We start from the raw sequence: 25,703 nt of genomic DNA, 5'->3' as shown, positions 1-25,703 counted from the left end.
ATCATTTATTGCAGCAGCTACAGAAGACAGGTGAAGGCAGTTGGTCTTCAGTTGGCACCAGGATTGGCTGGATGGTAGAAGGGATAGCCCAACAGTATAGAACTATGTTTAATAAAGACAGGAGAAACTTCCCAGAGTGGGCATGTGTTCTTTTAGAGATGGAGAAATACCTGGAACGCCAATTGCTTGTTGTTTTAGTCACTAAGTTGTGTCTGACTCTTTTGCAACCCTATGGACTGTAGCCCTCCAGGCTCCTCTGACTGTGGAATTTTCCAGACAAGAATACTGGAGTGGGTTGCCATTTCTCTCCAGGGGATCTTCCCAACCCAGGCATCAAATCCACACCCCCTTCATTGGCAGGCAGATTCTTTACCACTGAAATTCTTAGCCACCATGGGAGCCCGTAGGAAAGCCAACAGGATACTATAAATTAAGTGATACCTAAGAAAAATTCATAGTGTATCTTATCCTTTCATCCAAGTAGACCTTTCAGAGATAGCTACTCTAGAAACCGGAGAGATAGGAAGATGTAAGTAGGTGCTTCTAACTAAGATTATGACTTTATCAATGGCGGAGGAGACAGATCAGAGGTTTCCAGTTTTCCAACTAGAGAGAAGATATCAGGACTTTGCAAATCACTCTAAGGTTTCCCTCCCTGCCTTCCCCCCACCCCCCCCAAGAAAACTAGCATTTTATCTAATTCAAGAGCAGAACTTCTAAACATAAGGGTGTCTCCCATCCTATTGGGGTCTCTACTTGAGAAAACTATTTAATCTTTTGAACTTTATTTCACTTTAAGAAAATACAGATCTCTGCATTTGGATAATTTCTCAAACCGAATTGGAAAACATTATAAGAAGGTTGTCTACAAACAGTACCAAGATGACTCCTTCACCAAACGCCTGGAGGATCCCAGTAGCGAAGGAGATGGGATCTTGGGCCCTATTATCAGAGCCCAGGTCAGAGACACACTGAAAGTAAGTCACAGAAATACAGAACCATGGAAGAACTTGAATAGTGAAAAACAGATGATAAGTACTGGTTATTTATTTTTTTTAACGTGTCCATGTAATTTTTAATTCAAATGTGGTTTTAATTCTTTTTCATATTTGCGTTTATTATAGCCTATCTCATAATACAAATCATCTAAAATAGTCGATCAGATTATAAAGGAATAAACCAAGGAGCCGATGTAACTGAGGTGAAGGATAATGTGGGGACAAAGAAAATAAAGCCAAGAATAAGTATGATGAAACACATACCATATGCTCCCACAATATCTGCAAATTTTGTCCTAGGCTTTCTAACAGCCAAAATAAACAGGTAAATAGGTCAGGCAAGATTCACAGTAGTCATAAAAGAAGTACAATTTCCCCTGTTATTGAGACTTAGAGAAAGTTATCCTATGGATGCTTAAAAAGAGCATGCTGTGTGATGTGGCAGATGGAATCCTTGACCCATCTACAACTGGTATGATAAATTTAAAAGCTGCATAGCTTTTTATTTAATTATATTTGTTTTTAATTGATTGATGATTCTTTACAATATTGGTGTAATTTCTTTTTGGAGGCCTTGGGGTCTTCTGCTATCATTTAGAGGTTACTCTATAGGAGTTGTTCCATATTTTCATGAGTTTTTGATGTATTTGTTGGGGGGACAGGTGATCTCCCTGCTTATTCCTCGGCCATCTTCTTCCACCTCCTAAAAGTTGCATAGCTTTTAAAAATGTTTCTCATTATAGCTGAGAACATAACCAAATTGAATGAAAACAATTCATCAATGTGATCTAAGCATGTAGTTCTCTGATGATTGGTCTCTGATGAACGTAAATTTTGGTATGTGTCAGGAACACTGAGTGTTCCTCAGGCTGATTTCTTTACATGTTGTATCATGTCATCATCTTATCTTTTGGTAAGAACTAGACAGAAGAGAATTAAAAGTTGCAATCTTAGGCTAGATTCTAGGATGAATATAATCTGCAGATTAAGGATGACCCAAATGCTTTGGCAAGCAACCAAGTAGAAGATAAGATTAATGTTGTTTTTTTAGATTAAGGAGGCTAATTAGGACTCCTGTGTGATGAAGCTGCTTCCTTCATCTTCCTCTTCATGGAAATGAACTAAGGATGAGTGAAGTTGCTCAGTCGTGTCTGACTCTTTGTGACCCCATGGACTGTAGCCTGCCAGGCTCCTCTGTCCATGGGATTTTCCAGGCAATAGTACTGGAGTGGGTTGCCATTTCCTTCTCCAGGGCATCTTCCCGACCCAGGGATTGAACCCGGCTCTCCCGCATTGTAGAGAGATGCTTTACCATCTGAGCCATATCTGCAGACAAAGCCAATTCTGTTCATTAAAAAAATAATAATAACCAAAGGGCAGAAAGCCACCTTTCTCCTGTTTCTCTCTTCCTTCCCTCATTTCTGATCCCTTTTAGGTGCTCTTAGAAAGTATAAAGATGCCTCATTGGAAATTCAAGATCTGGCTATTTGCTAAGCCCCATCAAGAAGATGTTTTTTGAGGGACTTCCCTGGTAGTCCAGTAGCTACAACACTGCACTTCCAGTGCAGGGGACCAGGGTTCGATCCCTGGTCAGGGAACTAGAATCCATGTGCCACAACTAAGAGTTTGAATGCTGCAGTTGTAAGACTCTGTATGCCTAGAAGATTGAAGATCCTACAGGCCCCATCTAAGAGCTGGTGCAGCCATGTAAATAATAAACAAGTATTAAAGAAAGAAGAAGATGGCATCAAGGACATGGGTTTGGGAGATCTGGCAGACTGGAGAAGGGAAGGAGCAGATTCAAAGGCAGATGTGGTCCAAGCCAAAAGGACAGGGCAAGGGAGATGGGGCTCAACTTGGAGAGGGTGATGTACCGTGAGGAAAACATTACTCCAAAGGTCAGACTTCTCTTTCCGTTTTCCACCTTACTATGTAAGTGGAGCTCTCTCAAATGCATCTATCAGGTGATGGGGAGAGGTTGCCCCTCACATACACAGTTATTAGTTTGCATTCACATAAAGACACACACACACATATGCACCATCCCACAAGTAAATATGCAAAGCTAGCATTGTCTATTCTCATGATTGACCCTAAATCCTGAAATAATGGATTTGAATTAATTTTGTAGATCATGTTCAAAAATATGGCCAGCCGCGCCTACAGCATTTACCCTCACGGTGTGACCTTCTCTCCTTATGACGATGAAGTCAACGCTTCCTCAACCTCAGGTGTGAATCTTTCATGTCTACTGAATGAAATACTGACCTCTGAGAGACTGTCATATTTAGTCCTACTATCCTTCTTGCCTGTTAGTATAACTTGTACCATCAGATAGTATACATGTAGTGTGTGTGCTAAGTTGCTTCAGTGTCTGAGACTCTTTGTGACCCTAATGACTATAGCCTGCCAGGCTCCTCTGTTCATGGGATTCTCTAGGCAAAAATACTAGAGTGGGTTTTCATGCCCTCCTTCAGGGGATCTTCCCGACCCAGGGATGGAACCCGCATCTCCTGTGTCCCCTGCATTGACAGGCAGTTTCTTTACCCCTAGTGCTGCCTGGGAAGCCCCAGTATACATGTAGGGGTATCCTCAGAAACATAACCAAACACTGCTCACTTCAGGGATTTTGTTTATTCTGATGACTACAAAGTATGGTGTCCTTTGTTAGTGTAATAAGCAGCCTCAAGTGAACCAATATCTAATAGCTACAAGCTATCCAGAATAAAATGTGGAAAGTTCTGAAAGAGATGGGAATACCAGATCACCTGATCTGCCTCTTGAGAAACCTATATGCAGGTCAGGAAGCAACAGTTAGAACTGGACATGGAAAAACAGACTGGTTCCAAATAGGAAAAGGAGTACGTCAAGGCTGTATATTGTCACCCTGCTTATTTAACTTCTATGCAGAGTACATCATGAGAAATGTTGGGCTGGAAGAAGCACAAGCTGGAATCAAGATTGCCAGGAGAAATATCAATAACCTCAGATATGCAGATGACACCACCCCTATGGCAGAAAGTGAAGAGGAACTAAAAAGCCTCTTGATGAAAGTGAAAGAGGAGAGTGAAAAAGTTGGCTTAAAGCTCAACATTCAGAAAACGAAGATCATGGCATCTGGTCCCATCATTTCATGGAATTAGATGGGGAAACAGTGGAAACAGTGTCAGACTTTATTTTTGGGGGCTCCAAAATCACTGCAGATGGTGATTGCAGCCATGAAATTAAAAGATGCTTACTCCTTGGAAGGAAAGTTGTGACCAACCTAGAGAGCATATTCAAAAGCAGAGACATTACTTTGTTCACAAAGGTCCGTCTAGTCAGGTTTTTCCAGTGGGCATGTATGGATGTGAGAGTTGGACTATAAAGAAAGCTGAGAGCTGAAGAATTGATGCTTTTGAACTGTGGTGTTGGAGAAGACTCTTGAGAGTCCTTTGGACCGCAAGGAGATCCAACCAGTCCATCCTAAAGGAGATCAGTCCTAGGTATTCGTTGGAAGGACTGATGCTGAAACTCCAGTAGTTTGGCCACCTCATGTGAAGAGTTGACTCATTGGAAAAGACCCTGATGCTGGGAGGGATTGGGGGCAGGAGGAGAAGGGGACGACAGAGGATGAGATGGCTGAATGGCATCACCGACTCGATGCACATGAGTTTGGGTGAACTCCAGCAATTGGTGATGGACAGGGAGGCCTGGCGTGCTGCGATTCATGGGGTCGCAAAGAGCTGGACACGACTGAGCGACTGAACTGACTGAACTGACTGACCCTGAGTTCTGGACATCGCCCAGGAGGCTCAGTGGTAAAGAATGCGCCTGCCAATGCAGGAGCCTCAGGAGACACAGGTTCAATCCCTGTGTCAGGAAAATCCACTGGAGGAGGAAATGGCAACCCACTGCAGTATTGTTGCCTGGAAAATCCCATGGTCGGAGGAGCCTGGTGGGCCCAGGGTCATAAAAGAGTCGCATATGACTTAGAGACTAAACAGCAGCAACAATTCAGAGTTCTGTCAAATGGAGCTTAATGTACAGAGAATATCCCTTTCTCAACGCTGATTCCATTCAGAGCTCAATTATTTTAAATTACTCATTCATTTTTTACTTATTTATTTTTTCCATGAAATAATTTTGAAAATCAAAACCAATTTTGAATATATTTTCTTTCAGGCAGCAACACCATGATCAGAGCAGTTCAACCGGGGGAAACCTACACTTACAAGTGGAACATCCTAGAATCTGATGAACCCACAGAAAACGATGCTCAGTGCTTAACAAGACCATACTACAGTAATGTGGACGTCACAAGGGACCTTGCTTCTGGACTGATAGGGCTTCTTCTAATTTGTAAGAGCAGATCCTTGGATAAACGAGGCATACAGGTACTTTGTCTCTGAAGTAACCTTTCAGAAATTGAGAACTTCTGATGGGAATAGAGTAGTTCTCCTTGTTAAATAATGGGGCTTTTGCTTCTGAAGAACAGAGATTACTTAGTAGTCCCTCTTTAGCGTGAATATAACAAGGCTTATTCCTTTAGTAACTTTATTGTCTTATTTATTTCTTAGATGTCTTATATGGACTCTACTGGCGAAGACAAGTCTACAGTGCTATAACAGCACTTTTTGTTTGTTTCAAATTCCAGATCTGTCCATACTGGCTACATGATAAGCAAGTCACTTAGTTTCTCTTTATTTTTTCCTTTCATCAAAACAGTGTTATTCCTTCCAAAAATTTTTGCAGAGCTGTTTCGGGGCTCAGTGAGACATCGCCTGGTAAAAGTGACTCTCACAGGGCTTTGTTCACAATGGGCCCACAGATGTCTGAATTTGTGGCTCCACGGGCCCCGAGACCTGTGTGCTTTTGGTTTCTGAGAACTCAGTGTTGTAGGGAATCCATAGACTAGGATGCTAATCACTGAACACAGCACTTTTATCCTCCAGAGGGCAGCAGACATTGAGCAGCAGGCTGTGTTTGCTGTGTTTGATGAGAACAAGAGCTGGTACATTGAAGACAACATCTACAAGTTTTGTGAAAATCCTGAGAAGGTGAAACGTGATGACCCCAAGTTTTATGAGTCAAACATCATGAGTAGTAAGTCGGAGCACTCTTTTTGTCCATCAGTTTTTATTCCCATGGCTGAAGTGTGACTGTATCAAGAGGCAGAGGTGTGAATTAGAATCCACTCACCTCTTAGTCTCACTTTCAGTCCAGGAATTTGGTGATGAAATTACTGGGTGATAAAGAAATCTTTTTATAGCAGGAGGTCAATGCTTGTTATCCTTCGACACCCTGTTGGTTTCTTGCTTCAAATGTGTGTGTGTGTGTGTCTGTGCGTGTGTGTTTGTGGGTGCATGAGCACATGTGCATGAACACATGCTCTGAGCCGGGAAGAACAGGGTGAAGGGTGGGGGTGGGTGAGGGACGAGGCCTTGGTCAGAGGTGTCTGAGGATTTTAGACTGGGTGCAAGGTGAACAGTCTTTATGCCCAGGGCAGAAACAAGGGAAATGGTCTAAAGCTAGACTGTCAAATCAAACTAAGCAAAATGCAAACAGGGAGCCAAGAGTCTTAGAAAGCCAATCCGTGAAGAGGTTTGAAGTGAGCAGCAAGAAGCACAGAACAGAAAGAATAATCTGAGTCAAGATTCAGCAGGCTTTTCTGTAATTTTAAAGTCCGTGCTCAAAGCCACTGCTATGGGAAGTCTGGGAGAAATTTCACTGAGCCAGCTGGAAGCAAACTTCTCCACAAGGGTCAGGGTCCCTTTCCTCAGAGCTGGGAGTCACTGAACTCATTTTCTCTCATAAGTAATCACAGAAAGGAGGACAATTTCTCCACAGTCTGTTCATATAATTTCAGATGACTGACATTTGACGATTATTAGAACTGGCAGTTACCAGGAAAATAACTCTGAACAGGGAGTCAGCCTCAGCTTTTTTAGCTTAATTTCATTTTGGCAACAAACCTGTCATAGTTCTAGAGCAGTGCTGTCCATTTGAAATTATATATGAGCCATAAATACAATTAAAAATTTTCTAGTAGACATGTTACCATTAAAGAGAGAAAGGTGAAGTTTGTTTTAGTAATATATTTTATTTAATATATTGCAAATATTATCATTTAAACATATAACCAATATTAAAATTAAAGAGATTTACTTTATTTCTTGCTAAGTCTTGGAAATCCAGTGTGTATTTTATACTCACAGCACGTCTCAATCCAGATTATCCATATTTCAAGTGCCCAATAGTCATGAGTGGCTAGTGGCTACCATATTAGTGCAGCTATAGACCATTTAGAAAAGCTTCCAGAATCAGGTACAAAGTAAAAACATATTAGGTCAGCTATGTGATAAGTATTTAAGTACTCACTAGTGCCAGGCATTATACTAGGATGAGGGTTATAGTGGTAACCCTGGCAGACATAGACCCTGCCCTCACAGAAATCATCTGTGATTTTATTAACATGCTTAGTATATATGTAAATACTGATACTGCCTAAAAATGTATCCCATTGAAAGAGGATGAAAATGTCTGAACTTGATAGCTGAGTGCAAACTAGAGATTATATAAATGCTAAGATGGAGCAATAAAAACTGCAAAATATGCTAAACAGTCTTCGTTTTTAGGGATAATCACTTGTATTCAATAACTAATGCTTCAAGAATTTGACTTTCTTATATTATGCTTTTTCTCCAGGTAAAATTACTCTAGATAATATTCTAAGTTGACCCTCAGAATATCTTTGAAAGCAGACCTAGAGTATAAAATATACACTTAACAAATGAATGAATAAATCAATGTGAATGAAAGGCTTTGTTTTTATCCTGACCTTTCTCCCTTAGCTAACTTTAAAGAATAAGTTCTCATTTGAAAAGTCTGTGTTTGATGTTCATTCTGGTAAAGCTTATCCCATATAATCACTAAGACACAACCAGAGTATCATTGGGTTATCATTAGCCACATTCCCTTTTGTTGGTATAGGCCTGATGTTTTAACAGATTTCACTCTTTCAGCTATTAATGGCTATGTGCCTGAGAGTATACCCACATTAGGGTTCTGCTTTGATGACACCGTCCAGTGGCACTTCTGCAGTGTGGGAACCCAGAATGACCTTTGGACCATTCACTTCACTGGGCACTCATTCATCTATGGAAAGAGGCACGAGGACACCTTGACCCTTTTCCCCATGCAGGGGGAGTCCGTGACTGTCACAATGGATAATGTTGGTAAGACTTGGATATTTAGGGGGGATCCTCTGCTCTGCCTGGTCTGCTGCAGCTCTTCAGACTACCACGCTTCCTGGGCTTCTCTCTCTGATTCCTGGTGGGCTTTCCTTTCAATACTATTCATGATTCCTGTTGGGGGGATTGATTACTCAAATGGGTCCAGTTCTTTATGTGCATTTCATTTATCCTTCTCTGGGCTGAATGAGAAGCAAAGATAATAACAATAAAAGGATCAGGCATCACTTTGAGAAGAAAGTGTGAACATTCAGCCACAGCACATTTCTTTTACCAAATGCCTTTTTCAGCTTTTTAAGACAGCCATCCCACACTAGGGTTAGCAATAATCCAATATAGTACCTTAGAGGTGGGCTTCACGATAGCTGTCATGGGCTTTGGAGTTCATCAGATCCAGGTTCAAAACCTGCTCTGCCATTTGATATCTGTTTAACCTTGGACAAGTTACTCCACCTCACTGAGCCTCAGTTTATTAATCTGAAAAACAGAACAATAACACTTTACAGAGTTGCTCTGACATTCATTGTAATATGCACCAAGCGCCTAGGACTCAGTAGACAATCAACATGTTATATCTATGGAAGGTTTGCCAGTAAATCGCATACCATTTCAAAGAGATTCAGTATTGTCCTGGATCCACTTGAATTATTTATTCCTTAGAAATATCTAGATGTTTCTTATTTCTTGGGAAACAATAAAAACAATAAGATGTTTCTTATTTCATCATCTTTCACCTAACTTCAGCTCTCTAACAAAATGTGCAACTCACAAGAGCTTTGATATTCAAAGACCACTTCATTCTTGGGCTTCCCAGGTGGCTCAGTGGTAAAGAACTCGCCTACCAATGCAGGAGACATAAGAGACCTGGGCTTGATCCCTGAGTTGGGAAGATCCCCCAAGGGCATGGCAACCCACTCAAGTATTCTTGCCTGGAGAGTTCCATGGACAGAGGAACCTGGCAGGCTATAGTCCATAGCATCACACAGAGTCGGACACGACTGAAGTGACTTAGCATACACGCACATTTCATTCTTGATTCATCTCTTTTTGAATATATTCTAAAACAGGGACTCTCAAACTATTTGTGCTGAAAGTTTTTCTCCCTAATCTGCACCGACCAATATTTTGGGTCCATATTTTGTCAAATGAGATCAATGTGCTGATCACACGGTTGGATGTCATGGAAATGTCAGATTACAAAAAGGTTTCCTATACCCTTTCCTCTCGATTTCATTCCTTATGTCACGTGGAACAGTAACCAGTAGTTCACAGATCAATTGCAGTCCACAGACCACAGTATCCCTGATGAAAGTTCACTGGAAATAATCTGCTACAATGGACCATAGGGTTTTAAATATCTTTTTCTGTCCTCAGAGTTCTCTATTCTGTTTGTTTCTCTTTTGTAGGAACTTGGATGTTAACCACCATGAATTCCAATCCAAGAAGCAAAAAACTACGGCTGAGGTTCAGGGATGCTAAGTGTATCCGGAATGATGATGATGACTCCTATGAGATTATATATGAACCTTCAGGATCTACAGCCATGACTACAAGGAAAATGCATGATTCTTCAGAAATCAAAGATGAAAATGATGCTGACTCCGATTACCAGGAAGAACTGGCTTCAATTCTAGGTCTTAGGTCATTCAGAAATTCATCACTGAATCAGGAGAAAGATGAGTTCAATCTTACCGCCCTAGCTCTGGAGAAAGACTCTGAATTCATTCCTCCAAGTGCCAACAGAGGTCTTGGTTCAAATTCTTCTTCCCCAAGAAATGTTAGCAGGCTTATTGCCAACAACTTTGCAGAACCTCTGAAAACTCTTCTGCACCTGGAAGCCCCTGCGGCTGGTCCTGCGCTGGAACACGCTGGCTTAGATAAGAACTCAACTCTCAACCCTCCCATGGAAGAGCATTCCAGCCCTTATTCTGAAGACCATAGAGAAGATCTTCCACTTTCAGATGTCACAGGGATAAGCCTACTTCCATTTGGCACAGGATTCAAAAATCAAAAACCTGCCAAACATCAAAGATTCCAGGTAGGAAGAGGCCGAGCAGCAAAGCACAGGTTCTCCCAGACGGAATCCCCAGCACATAAAACCAGGACACATTTAAGCCAAGACAACTCTTCTTCTTCCAGAATGGGGCTCTGGGAGGACATTCCCAGTGATCTGTTACTCTTACAACAAAAGGATCCATCTAAGATTCTGAATGGAGAATGGCATTTGGTTTCTGAGAAAGGCAGTTATGAAATAATCCAAGATGCTAATGAAAACAAGACTGTTGATAAGTTGCCAAACAGCCCCCAGAATGCCTCAAGGACTTGGGGAGAAAACATCCCTTTCAAAAACAGTCATGGAAAGCAGAGTGGCCACCCAACATTTTTGGTAACTAGACGTAAACCTCTACAAGACAGACAGGATAGAAGAAATAGTAGATTGAAGGAAGGCCTTCCATTAATTAGGACACGAAGAAAGAAAAAGGAAGAGAAGCCTGCATACCATGTTCCTGTATCTCCAAGGAGTTTTCACCCTCTGAGAGGAGAGGTCAATGCCTCATTTTCAGACAGAAGACATAATCATTCATTGTTACTCCATGCGTCCAATGAAACATCTCTTTCCATAGACCTCAATCAGACATTCCCCTCTATGAATCTTAGCCTTGCAGCCTCACTTCCTGATCATGACCAGACCTCACCAAATGACACCAGTCAGACTAGCTCCCCTCCAGATCTTAATCCGACAGTGAGCCCAGAGGAACACTATCAAACATTCCCTATTCAAGACTCTGATCCAACACATTCTACTACAGCCCACAGTAACAGATCTCCTCCCACACAGCCCAGCCAGATACCCAACTATGACCGAAGAAACAAGGTCATCCCTACTGATGTGAGTCAAATTTTCCCTTCCTTGGAACTTGAAGTCTGGCAGACAGCTACCTCTCTAGACCTCACTCAACCATCCATCTCCCCAGACCTTGGCCAGATGGCCCCTACCCCAGACCTTGGCCAGGAGTCTCTCTCTCCAGACCTCAGCCAGGAGTCTCTCTCTCCAGACCTTGGCCAGACGGGCCTCTCTCCAGACCTCAGCCAGGAGTCTCTCTCTCCAGAGCTTGGCCAGACGGCCCTCCCTCCAGACCTCAGCCAGGAGTCTCTCTCTCCAGACCTTGGCCAGACGGGCCTCTCTCCAGACCTCAGCCAGGAGTCTCTCTCTCCAGACCTTGGCCAGACGGCCCTCCCTCCAGACCTCAGCCAGGAGTCTCTCTCTCCAGACCTTGGCCAGACGGGCCTCTCTCCAGACCTCAGCCAGGAGTCTCTCTCTCCAGACCTTGGCCAGACGGGCCTCTCTCCAGACCTCAGCCAGGAGTCTCTCTCTCCAGACCTTGGCCAGACGGCCCTCCCTCCAGACCTCAGCCAGGAGTCTCTCTCTCCAGACCTTGGCCAGACGGGCCTCTCTCCAGACCTCAGCCAGGAGTCTCTCTCTCCAGACCTTGGCCGGACGGCCCTCTCTCCAGACCTCAGCCAGGAGTCTCTCTCTCCAGACCTTGGCCGGACGGCCCTCTCTCCAGACCTCAGCCAGGAGTCTCTCTCTCCAGACCTTGGCCGGACAGCCCTTTCTCCAGACCTCAGCCAGGAGTCTCTCTCTCCAGACCTTGGCCAGCTTGATCTCAAGCAGACATCACCTCCTCTGGATCTTGATCAGACATCCCACACTTCTGAATCAAGTCAGTCATTGTCTCTTCCAGAATTTGGTCAGACTTTCCCTTATGCAGATATTGGTCAGATGCCATCTCCTCCACCAGACTCCACACTAAATAACACTTTTATACCAGAAGAATTTAATCCACTGGTTGTAGTAGGCCTCAGTAGAGATGATGGAGATTATATTGAAATTATTCCAGGGCAGAAGGAAGAGAGCAGTGAAGAAGACTATGGTGAATTTGAATTTGTAGCCTATAATGACCCTTACCAAACTGATCTTAGGACAGATATCAGCTCCTCCAGAAATCCTGACAACATTGCAGCATGGTACCTCCGCAGCAACAATGGAAACAGAAAAAATTATTACATTGCAGCTGAAGAAATATCCTGGGATTATTCAAAATTTGTGCAAAGGTTTGACCAGTTCTTATATTCTCATTTTTTCCACTAATGCTAAAAAAAGGTAATTACAACAGTCTAAGAAGATGATTTTGGACAAATCGTGCTAAGTATAATTTAGTTCCCCTATATAGTGCAACTTGGCTTATACTGTTTCCATTGTCAATGTCAAGATAAGTTTTTCCACTTCAGGTGACATCTGGACAACACAAGAGCCATCGCTGTGAGAAGTCTTTGATATGCTGTATTTAAATCAGCACCCTCCTCTCTCTTCTTTTCTCATCAAATATATTCCTACTCCTTGCTCCAGTGCAGAGCCCAATCTATCAATGTTGTTGTTGTTTAGTTGCTGAGTCATGTCTGACTCTTTGTGATCCCATGGACTATAGCCTGCCAGGCTCTCTGTTCATGGGATTTCCTAGACAGAATACTGGAGTGGGTTGCCATTTCTTCCTCCAGGGATCTTCCCACACCTAGGGATTGAAACTGCATCTCCTCTGTCTCCTGTTTTGGTAGGCAGATTCTTTACCACTAGCACCACCTGGGAAGCGACTTATCAACAGCTATAGGATAATCAATATGATTTCACTGAAGTTGGCTTCAAATCTAAATTTGTGATGTAGAAATCTCCTTTTGCCATTACTTAACAAAAATATTTTTAAATTGTTAACTGATCAGTATGAAGTATATACCATCTTGATGAAGATTAAGTCAAATTCTATGTGATTCCAGTTGCAGAGGTCAAGGGTATAAAGTAGCTTAGAAGCAAAAAGCAAGTTTATGCCCTCGATTGAGCCATTCATTAGATTATGATTCATCTTGATTGGAACTTTTATTTTAACTTGGTTTATAACATCACTCAGTTAATAATTCTTTGTGTGTGTGTGTGCTCAGTCGTGTCTGATTCTTTATGACCCCATGGACTGTAGCCCGCCAGGCTCCTCTCTCCATGGAATTCCCTAGGCAAGAATACTGGAGTGGGTTGCCATGCTCTCCTCCAAGGGATCTCCCCGACCCAGGAATTGAACTTGCATCTCTTATGTCTCCTACATTGACGAGCAGCTTCTTTACCACTAGCGCCACCTGGGAAGTCCAATAACTCCTTAATGAGGGCTTATTCTCTCCTAGGCATTGTGCTAAGTGCTGAGATGGTAAAAGAGAATACAAATGCAAATGATTCCTGCTCTGATGGAACTTGTGTCTAGTTGGGCAGGTAGATATGAACCAAGCACTCATATAAATAAGTGTAAAAAAATTAACCATGATGAAGACCAATAAGGAAAGGTGATCAGTGGTGATATGAAAAGTGGGAAGTCTGACTGGAAAAGTGACATTTGAGTTGAGATCTGAAAATGAACAGAAAGTGGAGAGGGGAGAGCATTCTAGACAGAGAAAACAGCATGATGAAGGCCCTGGAGAAGGAGGAAGCCCTGAGACTAAAGGCCTCTGTAGCTGAAGCTCAAGATGAGGGTGTGTGCTAAGAAAGTGTTTGGCTAGCTCTGTAGAGATAAGATACTACTAGGCTTTTTGGGCCCTGGGAAGAATTTCGATGTTTTTCCAAGAGCAGTGAGAAACCTTCAAAAGTTTTAAGCCACTCCTAGTTGATTGGGATATTTGCAGTCTTTTTAATAAGCAGTTACACAAAGCGGGTCCCAAGATCTGCTTCAGCTCTAACATTTTAGGGTTCTAGCCACTTTTCAACCATAGAGTTGAAGGAGTTGATGCAATTTTGTAAGTGGACTGACAACAGAGAGTTTTTAATGGATTGACATGCATTTTTTAAAGTTAGTTTTCATTTTAATTTTCTCAATTATGGAAAACCACATTGGACTGGGTTCTGTATTCTGGGATGACAAGACAGAGAAAGAAGAGAAAGGGTACAAAAAGCAACTACAAATTCTTGGGTATAGCTGATGACATGGTAGCTGATGGCCATATTTATACTGTCTAAATATAGCTCATAGCTTTCACAAAAGCTAGCTGTTACCCTAATAAATTAAAATCAAAGTGCAACTAGAGTAAGTAAACACAACACATGGTGTGATTCAGAGAAATTATTTCATTAATCTGGTGCCAGTTAACGTCTGGTGCCAGACATTTCCATATTAAAACTCTCTTAAACTTGAGTTTAAGAGACTTTCTCCTGTGACTTCCTATTTAACTGTAACACCCTTTACTATATGAGAATAAGCAGTTTATCTGGGGATTGCTAAGCAAGTTTCTGAGGGAGTAAGGTTTTCTAGAGTGTAAAGAGATGAAACCAGTTCCTTCAAAACATCATGTGTGTCGCCTGGGAGAATCCCATGGACAGAGGAGCCTGGCCAGCCACAGACCATCGGGTCACAAAGAGTCAGACATGACTGAAACGACTTAGCACACACATTCATGTATGTTCTAGGGGACTGTATACCATGCTTAGAGTCTGGAAGCACGGGATTACTAGCATAGCAAGACTAGAAAGTAGGCAGAATGGGATTCTCTAATAATGGCTTGTATTGTATAACAAATACTATGAGATTCATGGGTGAGCTTCTGGCCTGTTTCCCAGATTCTTGGAGAAGGAAATGGCAACCCATTCCAGTATTTTTGTCTGGAGAATCCCATGGACTGTAGCCTGTCAAGCTCCTCTATCCGGGGTCGCGAGAGTTGAATACAACTTAGCGACTAAACCACCCAGACTCTAGGGAAATTTAATATTCAGTAGGAAAATCTGATATGCTCTAGCCCCAGGCTGAGCTGGTAAACCACATACAGAATGATGTGATCTAGCAAAAGCAAATGTGGGGAGAGTGGCTACTTTCAGAATATAAAACACCTACCCATCCAGGGGCCTTTACAGAGGTGACCCTCTAAATCAACTGACCCTTATCATCTGCCTGTCCCAAACCCTGGCACTATTCCATTGCATGACTTTCTCTACTTTTAAAATTAAAATCTGCTATGTTGATATCTGATTATATTTGTCATTCATTAATTGGAGTTGTTGTTGTTTAGTGACTAAGTTGTGCTTGACTCTTTGCGACACCCATGAACTGTAGCCCACCAAGCTCCTCTGTCCATGGGATTTTCCAGGCAAGAATATTGGAGTGGGTTGCCATTTCCTCCTCCAGGGGATCCTCCCAACCCAGGGATCCAGCCCCTTCTCCTGCATTGGCAGGCAGATTCTTTACTGCTGAGCCACCTGGGAAGCCTTATTCATTAATACATAAAATAAATATCTGCTTACTATTAGCCAGGTACCTTGCTAGGCACTGGAAATAAAAATTATAAGCAAGCTAAGCACAGTCCCTGATCTCACGGGGCTTTCACTCTAATGGTAGAGTCAGATTTTAATAGATAATATCACAAATAAATAGTATATACTTTACTATATATACTATAGAAACCCTATAAGAATACTACAGGGATTTACTATATATACTACAGTAACTTTGTAGAAATTTAGGGAGTGTTAGAGAGATTTGATCCAGTCTAAAGGGTCATAGGAGAATATGCTTAGAAACAATATGTGAGATGGGAGCTAAATGATATTTACTGGGTTATGATTTTAGTCACTTATATTTTAATTCATTTGTTCATTAAATATTTTCAAATATCTTGTTTATACTAGATGCTATGTTCAGAAACAGAATTTCCTCAATTCTTTGAATGGTCTTTAATTTGTTCTTTTAAACAAATGCTATTACTTTCATTTCAGTGAAGACACTGATGATGTTCCAGAGGACACCGTATACAAGAAAGTAGTTTTCCGAAAGTACCTTGATAGCACTTTTACCAAACTTGATCCTCAGGGGGAGTATGAAGAACATCTTGGCATACTTGGTCCAGTCATTAGAGCTGAAGTGGATGATGTTATACAAGTAAGTTATCTTTCGAGCATTGATAAGATCATCAGAGGAATTTCCACAAGCACCAGAGGGCTGTAGAGATGGAAATGGCAAGAAAGCTGTAGGTGACTTATTTATTTTCTAAAATTAACATATAACTACATTTCTTTTCAAGACTGCTTACCAACTCACTTTCCACTCTTCAAGAAAAAAAAAGAAATGATCTCACAATTTTATTTCTTCCCCTGCCAAGTTCCTGTTCATGTTATATAGGCCAATTCCATCTCTCTGAAGAAACTTTCTTTAATTCTCCCAAGCTCTCCTAAACATTCAACTGAATTGCTCCTCCCAGGCATTCCCACCAAATCCCATCCATACTTTGTTTACAGTACCTTTTGTCTCCATATTTTTAACTGAAATTCACATGTACATATCTCTTTACACCAGTAGCTTGAAATCTTATTGTGAGTAAAACCAAAGCCTCATTCATTTTCAGATCTGTAGCACCTATCTTTATCATTTCATTTGTAGATAATCTTTGAGCCTAAAAACAAACCTGTTTTGGTGTTTCTGGAGAAAACTACATGGGCCCTATCTCATTGGATGGTTGTAAAATTAGATTAAATAATACACAAAAATTACTTTGCAATTCTAAGCATTCAATATATCTTAGATTCAACTGAATAGCCATCCAGTTTAGCCCATATGCTGACATTTGGGGGGTTGGGCTTTATTAAGCTTAAATACATTTGTGAATCATTCCTTTCTTTTCAGGTTCGTTTTAAAAATTTAGCATCCAGACCATATTCTCTTCATGCCCATGGGCTTTCCTATGAAAAATCATCAGAAGGAAAGACTTATGAAGATGACTCTCCTGAATGGTTTAAGGAAGACAATGCTATTCAGCCCAATAGCACTTATACCTATGTATGGCACGCCACTACACGATCCGGGCCAGAAAACCCTGGATCTGCCTGTCGGGCTTGGGCCTACTACTCAGCAGTGAACCCAGTAAGCATAGCCACTGAAAATTTTTGTCGTTCCCCTAAGTTGAGTCCATCAAATGGAATGTCACGATTTCCTGGTAAATATCTCTCCTGCTTTACATGAGGCATGTGTAAGGATCAGCGTCCACAGTCAACTGCTGCGAAAACCAGGGACTCTCCATGCAGATCTTCAGAAGACAGTGAGAAGCATTTGTTCAGTGGGAAGGAGGAAGGATTACTTAAATGGTTAGCCCCAGTTAGAGTGACTGCTTTACAGAGGAAGATGTTTATCTGCAATTTCCTTGAACAAGCTTTCCTTGAGAAAGTTATCTCCTGCTTTTTCTTTTTTTAAAATAAAAGAACTATAAATTCAAGATTCCTCCATTTTGATGGTAGTAGAGAGAGCATAGACTTAGATTTCAATTTCTATCCTATCACTTACTGTGTAGCCCTAGGAAAGTTACTTGATCTCTGTCAGCCACTGTTCCCAGAGTTAAAAAGGAGGCAACCGTACATAGCATGTAAAGTAGGCACTTGGTAATATTTGTTCAATCAATGAATTTATTTTTTACCATATAGGATTGTTGTCAGAATTAAAGAAGATACTACAGGGGAAATATTTAACCTAACAGATACTCAATAAATAGTATTTATAATAGTATCCCTATCATTATCGTCACCATAATTATCATTACTACCATGTTGAAATAAGGGATTGATCAGAGGAAGGCAATATGAGCATCACAGAATGAAGACAATAAATATCCAGGTTTATTAAGCTATAATTCATTTATAATCTTCCAGAGCCTCTGAGAAGGTCTCCTTTTCAATAGGATCCGTGATTGTCAGAAGAGCAAAGAAAATCGTGAGAAACCGTGAATGTGTGCTGTCTGCTCTTACTGTCTTCCAGGAGAAAGATATCCATTCAGGCTTGATAGGGCCTCTTCTGATCTGCCGGAAAGGGACACTTCATAAGGAGACCAACATGCCTGTGGACATGAGAGAATTTGTCCTACTTTTTATGGTCTTTGATGAAAAGAAGAGCTGGTATTATGACAAGAAGCCCACAAGGTCTTGGAGACACGCATCCTCAGAAGTCAAAAACTCCCATGAGTTTCATGGTATTTTCCTCTGACTTTGATCTCATCTCTGAACCAACTTACTGGGTGACAGTGATTCCTGCCCACAGGTCTTCTCAAAATCAGATATAAGATGCTTCTGTGGAAACAGGAGCTCTAACTAAAACCAGATCCTTAAATGTCTACGAGGCTGATGTCACCTGCCAGGTGACAGTAGGTGAAAGAGAGCAGACAAAATCTGAAAGATAGCACACAAGGCTGCTGCAAAACAAACCCAAACCAAACAACAAAAGTCACTGGGCTTCAGCTGGTAACATAAATGGGAAAGGAATTAGTATTGTTCTGCAATTAAACAGTTAATAAATCTGTTTCTTGATCTCTAAGGGATCAATTATTTATGTAGAAGTGATCGCCCACACATACTTCCAAAATAAGAATGACTGTCATATTTGTAACTCTTAGCAGTTCACAGGTGGAACTCAAAGAATATGAGAAGAAAGTGATTTAGGAAACTAGGTAGCCAGGTAAAGGAGGAAGAGTGCCAAGACAGCATTTGGGTGGGAAAAGAGGGAAAAGTATATTTACGCTGAAATCCATTTGGGAATTTAGTCAGTAAATTGGCAGTGGAATTACAGTTTTAGGGAAAGGCAGAATTTAGGATATGGTGAACAACGATATCCTAAGTAATTAGGATTTAGAAATCCTAAATTTCTAAAGAATTTAGGAATTAGAAAACAAATGAAGATCCTGTTTTCAGAGTTTGATGAATAGAGGTGATTGCTATGAGATTTCTGATCAGGAAGGTCCTGTGCTTTGGGTGATGGGTCAGTCATTCAATGTAATAGGAAAGAAGAAAGTTGCTATTGCTTCAAGAATTAAAAAAAAAAAAAAAAAAGACATTATAAGCAATATTCAATTCACTGCCACCTCTCCCAGCCAGTCATCAAGGCTAAGCTGGCCTATGCTCCCTCTCCCACCCCATTTACCTACTTAGGCTACCCCTTTTTAGCTTATTTTTCCTAATTAAACTTCTACAATTGTAGAATTCAATCTGATCTCACCTGTAAGAAAACAATATGATTTACAATCTGCTCCAAAACCCCACCCTCTGGACTCTGCTTGTCACACAAGTTTAAAAAATTCTATTATGCAGTCTAGAATAGAGTCAATTGAGAGCTGACCAAGAGACTCCAGGCAGAGCTTTCTTTTCTCTTCTCCTACCATCTCTAGGCCTTTCAGCCCAAGGTGCTTGGTCTCAAGGTAGGAAGCACATCCTCTGAAAACCTCTCAACCCAGTGGGAAAGCACAGACTGCAGAAGCAGGCAGGCTGTCTTGTGGTTATGTCCTTTACTTGCTGAGTACCCTCGAGGCCCTGCTTCCTGATTATTCAAGGAAAGACTAAAATGCATCCTGTTTAATTTTAGTTTTAAATGTAATGTCATCTAAATTGCTGTAATTTGGTAATCTTCTACTGTCGAACTTATCAGGGTATTTGATAAGCAGACCACCTATGCCTGGCCTCTGCAGTATGCACTAAGTAAATATGTGTTGAATTAATAAACGAATGAATGAACTCTATCACTCAGCTAAATTCAGCAAATGTTTATTGAGCACTTGATACTTTGAGCATCTTTTCTTCTCTATCCTAATGTAATGGTTTGACTTAATAACTGCTGGAGATAACCTTTATTTTTAGGAGATCTATTCACTGAAACTAAGATGAGGAAGTGAGGCTGATGTAATGAGGATGTAGACAGGTGCTCTCATACCTGATATAATTTTAAGGGGGCCAAAATGATCTCAACTCTTCTCCCTCCAAAAATTCATTTGCTTGGTTCCTGAAATTCCACAATAGTTCCTTTAACTTTAGAGGAATAAACAACAACAGCTATCACCACCAGCAAAACTTCCCTCACTTCAGTCCCAATTAAGTGCAAGGTGGCCCTAAGCTTTATCATTAAAATTTTATATGCATTCTTTTTTAAGATGACCAGGTTTATCAGATGCTTAAAAACATACACACTTCAGTAAGGGGAGAGTTGATAAAGTCTGAGAACCCTGGACATCCCAGCTGGGAAAAGGGCAGAGGAGCATGCAGACAAATGAGAGGATAAACATGAATCTCTAAGGTTGGTGGGTCCAACAAAGATAAAGAGCAGCTTCCTAACTTTGCCTGGAACTCTTTCTGAATTTCGGAGGCCTTAGGGTGATACACTGCATATCCTCTTACTTACCTTCTTTTCTCTAAAGACTAGATTTTACTTATCTGCCCAAATTAGTCCTTATCTTTTTAAGTAGCCCAGGGGAATTCATATTATAAATGTAAAGAATAAATGGATAAAGCACAGAACAGGAAACATGTAAATTTGAGGAAAAGAGTGATAAACTGCTTTGAAAGGGGACTCACCCACACTTCTGCCTCAGGCTGGTGTGAGGAGGAGAAGTGGTTCTGTTTCAGTCTCTCACTGATATTAGGAACTGTAGGAGGTCCCTTACCACGCCTGGGCAGGGTTGGGGAGTGGGTAGGCATGCAAGTAATAAAGAAGATGGGTGGTGAGTGGAAGGCCCTATATTTCCTTACCAGCCTCTCTCCTGGTAGACACAGATTTCTAATTGACTGCAACTTTCTGTCCTTTCAGCCATCAATGGGATGATCTACAACTTGCCCGGCCTGAGAATGTACGAGCAAGAGTGGGTGAGGCTGCACCTGCTGAACTTAGGCGGCTCCCGAGACATTCACGTGGTTCACTTTCATGGCCAGACCTTGCTAGAAAACGGCACTCAACAGCACCAGTTAGGGGTTTGGCCCCTTATGCCTGGTAAAATTCTTGGCAATGGAAAAAGCTCCCAGTAACAAATGGCGAGGCTGTAACTTAGCATCTGTAACTCTCTCCCATTCCCTCTTTGTGCATCTCCTTCCAAAGCAGTCATGCATGGGCTCTGACATGGATCCTGGGCAAAGCTATATTCCAAAACTGCATGCAGAGTACCGAAGACTCAGCCAGTGTCTGCACTGTTTGCAGCACAGTGCAGACTAAATCTCCAGACCAGCTTGGTTCTACAGAGATGCTGTGTCTAGTGCAGGTTCTCCCAAGCTATTATGTGTCAAGCAGGCCAGGTCTTAAGCAGATTACAAAATGAATCCCACAAGGAGCAGGCATCTAAAACATTCTGTTGGGCAGAAATCAGAGACTAACCAGGATTTCAGTGTTCTTGAATTCTACTCCTTATCACTCTGATATCTTTGGGCTGTCGAAATCTGAATCTTAAACTGACTTATGAAGTGAAGAATATATTTTTTAAATGATTATAAAAGCCAAAGAAAAATTAGTATTTAAATCTTTTCATATGCAAAATAATGACTAGGTTTAAACAAACTACAACCATCAAAAATGATTTTTGTTTCCCAGTGAATTGCTTGTAGGTGTGTATTGATTGTAGCTGTGTGAGTAGGAGTGTGTTTGATGCCATTGATCCTCAGACTGTAGTAGGCATAATAAAAACTTACAAAGCTGGTTAAAATGCAGATGCTTTGATCTGGTGGAACTTGGGCAGGAGCCCAGCAGTCTGCATTTTTAATAAGCAGCCTTCCTTCCACAAATGGTATCTGAGAAGCTAGTCAAGGCAATTCCTTGATAGGATTTTGAGTGGGGAAGTTGCTGTGTGAATCAGCCTCAGAAGTAGGCACACTAGTCCAAACAGGCCCGATGTGGTTAAGGATGGGGGAAGAGAGACTCCCCAGGTGGCACAAGGGGTAAAGAACCCGCCTACCAATGCAGGATAAATGGGTTTGATCCCTGGGTTGGGAAGATCCCCTGGAGGAGGGCATGGCAACCCACTCCAGTATTCTTGCCTGGAGAATTCCATGACAGAGGAGCCTTGTGCGCTACAGTCCATGAGATCATAAAAGAACTGGACAAAACTGAGCGACTAAAATTGGAGAAGGAAATGGCAACCCACTCCAGTGTTCTTGCCTGGAGAATCCCAGGGACGGTGAGCCTGGTGGGCTGCCGTCTATGGGGTCGCACAGAGTCGGACACGACTGAAGCGACTTAGCAGCAGCAGCAGGAGAGTGACTAAAACAACAACAAATCACACACTGAGTAAGCTGGAGCCTCACAGCAGGAGGTTCCTTGAAACTTCTGCCTATCTGGGGCTGCACACACACTCAGAAGGGTTGAACACGTGAAACAAGTGCTGAACAAATCTGCTGAACAAACAAAAATAATTACAGTGTATGTAATTTTTTGTGTTTGGAATAAGGAATGTACTTATTGCTGGCATACACCCTGAAAATGGGATTGTCCTGCTGCTAAGGCTCATTAGCAAACTCAGGCCCTTCAGCCTTCAGTTTGACACACCCCAATAGGACACTACAGAAAGAAAGACTGAAGCGACTTAGCACTCTCGCACACGGGGGGAAAAGCGGATTCTGTTTGCAACACACCAGTTTCTCATTAACAAAGCTATCAGAAGCCACTCTATTAAAATCAGGGACAGAAAGGGTTAGGTCAGGCTCACCCCTAACTTCTCACCAAGTATTACCAGATCAGTTATCCCTTCCACAAGCCTGGGAGAAGTGGGTCAGGGAACTGGCCCACTTAAATCTTCACACCTAACACCTGCATTAGAGAGTAGAAGATCTTTTTTTAGTGTGTCTGAGGAGGAGGGCCATCAGCAATTACTTTTTATTCACAATCTAGGAAATGGTCACAAGTCATAGGCGATAGAATATAAGTATTAACTGGTGGTAGGAAATGTTAAATACCAGAATGAATAATCAGAGGTTTCAGAAATTTCATTCTTTCAGTGCTTTTCTGAAACAATGTTTGTATGCCTCTATCTAAAATGTAAACTTCATAGAAAAAATGAAACATGAGGGAAGGATGTTTTATTTTTATTTTCTCACATAAAAAAGAAAAACTAGAAAAATGAAGAGAAGGAAACATGTACAATATTTGTGAGGCCCAATGACTATCATTCAAGGTTGCTTTGATAAGCTGCATTATGTATGGGTTAACTTGTAACATGATATTTAGATAAATGAAAAATTTCTTTTTGCAAGGGGTATTGGAGATTTTTTAAGGTCCCAGGGCAATTTGTTTTTAGTGAGTGTGTGTGTGTGTTGTTGTTTGTTTTGATACACCTGTAATATTGTCTAAAGAGAAACGGCTAACTCAAGTTATATTCTAAATCACTTGCTCTGCAGAGATTTTAGGATTCTTTGATAGGAGTCAACCAGTGTTAGCCTGTTAATCTTTGGGTATGCAATGTTGCCTTTTATTTTAGGTTCATTTAAAACTCTTGAAATGAAGGCATCAAAACCTGGCTGGTGGCTCCTAGACACAGAAGTTGGAGAAATTCAGAGAGCAGGGATGCAGACACCATTTCTCATCGTAGACAGAGGTATCATCTAAGAGCCACGTTATTTCTTTGTTTTAGCAGAAGAGTACCTGTTCCTAGAATATCACCAAGTTTTAGGTTGGAAATATTCAACTCTGAGAACTCTGACATAACAGAGGCATGATTTGTAGCAGTAATTGCTTTTATTCTGACCTAGAGTCTGACTATACTGCAATCATCAGTCCGCCAGGAATCTTAAACTAAATGGTTCAAACCAAAGGCATTCCTCTCATTTACTGAAGTGAAATAAAGCATCCTCCTTTGTGATTCGTGAACCATGGGAAAGCACATGTGAGAAATTCTCCAGACTTCTAGAGTAGAGGAAGGGAAAGATATCAGGAATTCAGCTATGACCAAGATAGTCACTGAACTTGGCATTTTGGTATTCAAGAAACACAGTTTCCATCTGTCCATCCACTAATCCAGCCAGCCAGCTTAGCCAGCACTTATTAAGCAACTGTTGAGTACCAAGCACTGTGTCAACATCCAAATAGTTCAGTGGCTAGCATTCGCTTCTTTGTTCAGGACATAAATAACATTGTAACTTTCAGGTCAACTTTTGAGAACACAGTCTTATGAAGGGTAGTACTTAATATTGTAAAATGGCTTATTTTAAGATACAAAAAGATGGAAATCAATTTAAAAACTATTTGCACTTCCGGATAAGTTGTTTTCCACTAAGGTGTCATTAATTTTCATTTCTATTAAATATCAGTCTTGCCAGTGCATTTATGATTTTATGATCAGACATATTTAAGTCAGCTGCCACACAGATAGGTGAAAACAACTAATTACTGACCCAGAAGAGGTATATCTTTAGCCATGGAGATTTTACTTTGTTATATGTGCTTTCTAAGCAAAGTTTATTCATTGTTCTATTTCTTGTAGAATGTAAGATGCCAATGGGACTAAGCACTGGCCTGATAGCTGACTCACAGATCCAGGCTTCTGAGTTTTGGGGTAAGTAGTAGCGTCATAGCCTGTGAAAGGGACCTCCTACAGCTGTGCTGTATATAGCCTGCAAAACCATATGTGATGACCCTTCCTCCATGGGTCATTGCTCCCCTCAAGGCTTTTTTCTACCACATTTTGATAGTAAGAGAGCAGTAAAATATCTAATTACTGACCCCCCAGAGATATAATCTCTAGCCATGGAACTTTACTTTGTTATGTGTATTTTCTAAGCAGAATTTACTCATCACTGATTTTTTTTATAGACTGTAAAAGTGTCAATGGGACTAAACTGTGTAATATTCCAGCCAGAACCACAGGGTCTTACAGGCAACATAATATAGTTCCCATTAATAGACCTCTTTGCTGTGTCAACCATTCATCTATTCAAGAAATTTTTTGTTCACCCACTGTGCATCACAAGCTCCTCAATTTCCTCTCTTTGCCTTCAAATTCTTGCCAAGATCAAGAGGTCAAATGTAAAGGATCATGCATGTGTACAAGCTAAGTCTGTTCAGTCATGTCCGACTCTTTGCGACCCTATGCACTGTAGCCCTCTCTCTGTCCATGGGATTCTCCATGGACTGGAGAATACTGGAGTAGGTTGCCATTTCCTCCTCCAGGGGGAAAGGATCGCGAGGCTCCCATAAATCTGCCCCATATCTTTCTGTTAGGCAGGCACACTCAGCAGAAACCACATGAGCATAACTGAGAAAAAATAAACATGACCTATATTCAAGAAAAGGGGGTGGGTGGTGGTTGCCAGCTGTCCAAGCACAGGCCTGAAACCAAGACTTCATCATCAGGGATTGACTTAGTAGCTGAGGCCTGTTTCCATTGCCTGGTTTCCTAACTAAAACAGACATTCCTTTAGAAATCTGATTTTCCACTGGGACTAAATTCACTTGAGAAATTGCTAGTTGGATGTTCGCTTTAATTCTGAATAAATTATTTTCTTCTTTTGTATTTAGGTTACTGGGAACCCAAATTAGCAAGATTAAACAATGGTGGATCATACAATGCTTGGATCGCAGAAAAACTTTCAACAGAATTTAACCCTCAACCTTGGATCCAGGTATGTCTTACTAACCTGATAATGCATGCATGCTCAGTCATGTCCAGCTCT

The 25,703-nt window shown here is 41.3% G+C and overlaps 1 protein-coding gene across 1 annotated transcript in view; it reads left to right on the top strand.

The window, feature by feature from the left end:
• The window catches only part of F5 (coagulation factor V), a 74,842-nt gene that overhangs the window by 35,777 nt on the left and 13,362 nt on the right, over positions 1-25,703 (top strand). Inside the window, exons 8-20 of the mRNA XM_052654050.1 lie at positions 800-977; positions 3,130-3,229; positions 5,163-5,374; positions 5,933-6,083; positions 8,003-8,215; positions 9,637-12,346; positions 16,029-16,191; positions 16,933-17,169; positions 18,055-18,265; positions 20,863-21,042; positions 23,513-23,629; positions 24,515-24,586; positions 25,549-25,652. Of these exons, the coding sequence (XP_052510010.1) occupies positions 800-977; positions 3,130-3,229; positions 5,163-5,374; positions 5,933-6,083; positions 8,003-8,215; positions 9,637-12,346; positions 16,029-16,191; positions 16,933-17,169; positions 18,055-18,265; positions 20,863-21,042; positions 23,513-23,629; positions 24,515-24,586; positions 25,549-25,652 (4,648 nt within the window). The remainder of the gene's footprint in view (positions 1-799; positions 978-3,129; positions 3,230-5,162; positions 5,375-5,932; positions 6,084-8,002; positions 8,216-9,636; positions 12,347-16,028; positions 16,192-16,932; positions 17,170-18,054; positions 18,266-20,862; positions 21,043-23,512; positions 23,630-24,514; positions 24,587-25,548; positions 25,653-25,703) is intronic.

Source organism: Budorcas taxicolor, chromosome 16 (genome assembly GCF_023091745.1).
Source record: "Budorcas taxicolor isolate Tak-1 chromosome 16, Takin1.1, whole genome shotgun sequence".
NCBI lineage: Eukaryota > Metazoa > Chordata > Mammalia > Artiodactyla > Bovidae > Budorcas > Budorcas taxicolor.
Note: the sequence above shows the minus strand (reverse complement) of the source record. Positions and strands in the feature narration are given on the sequence as shown.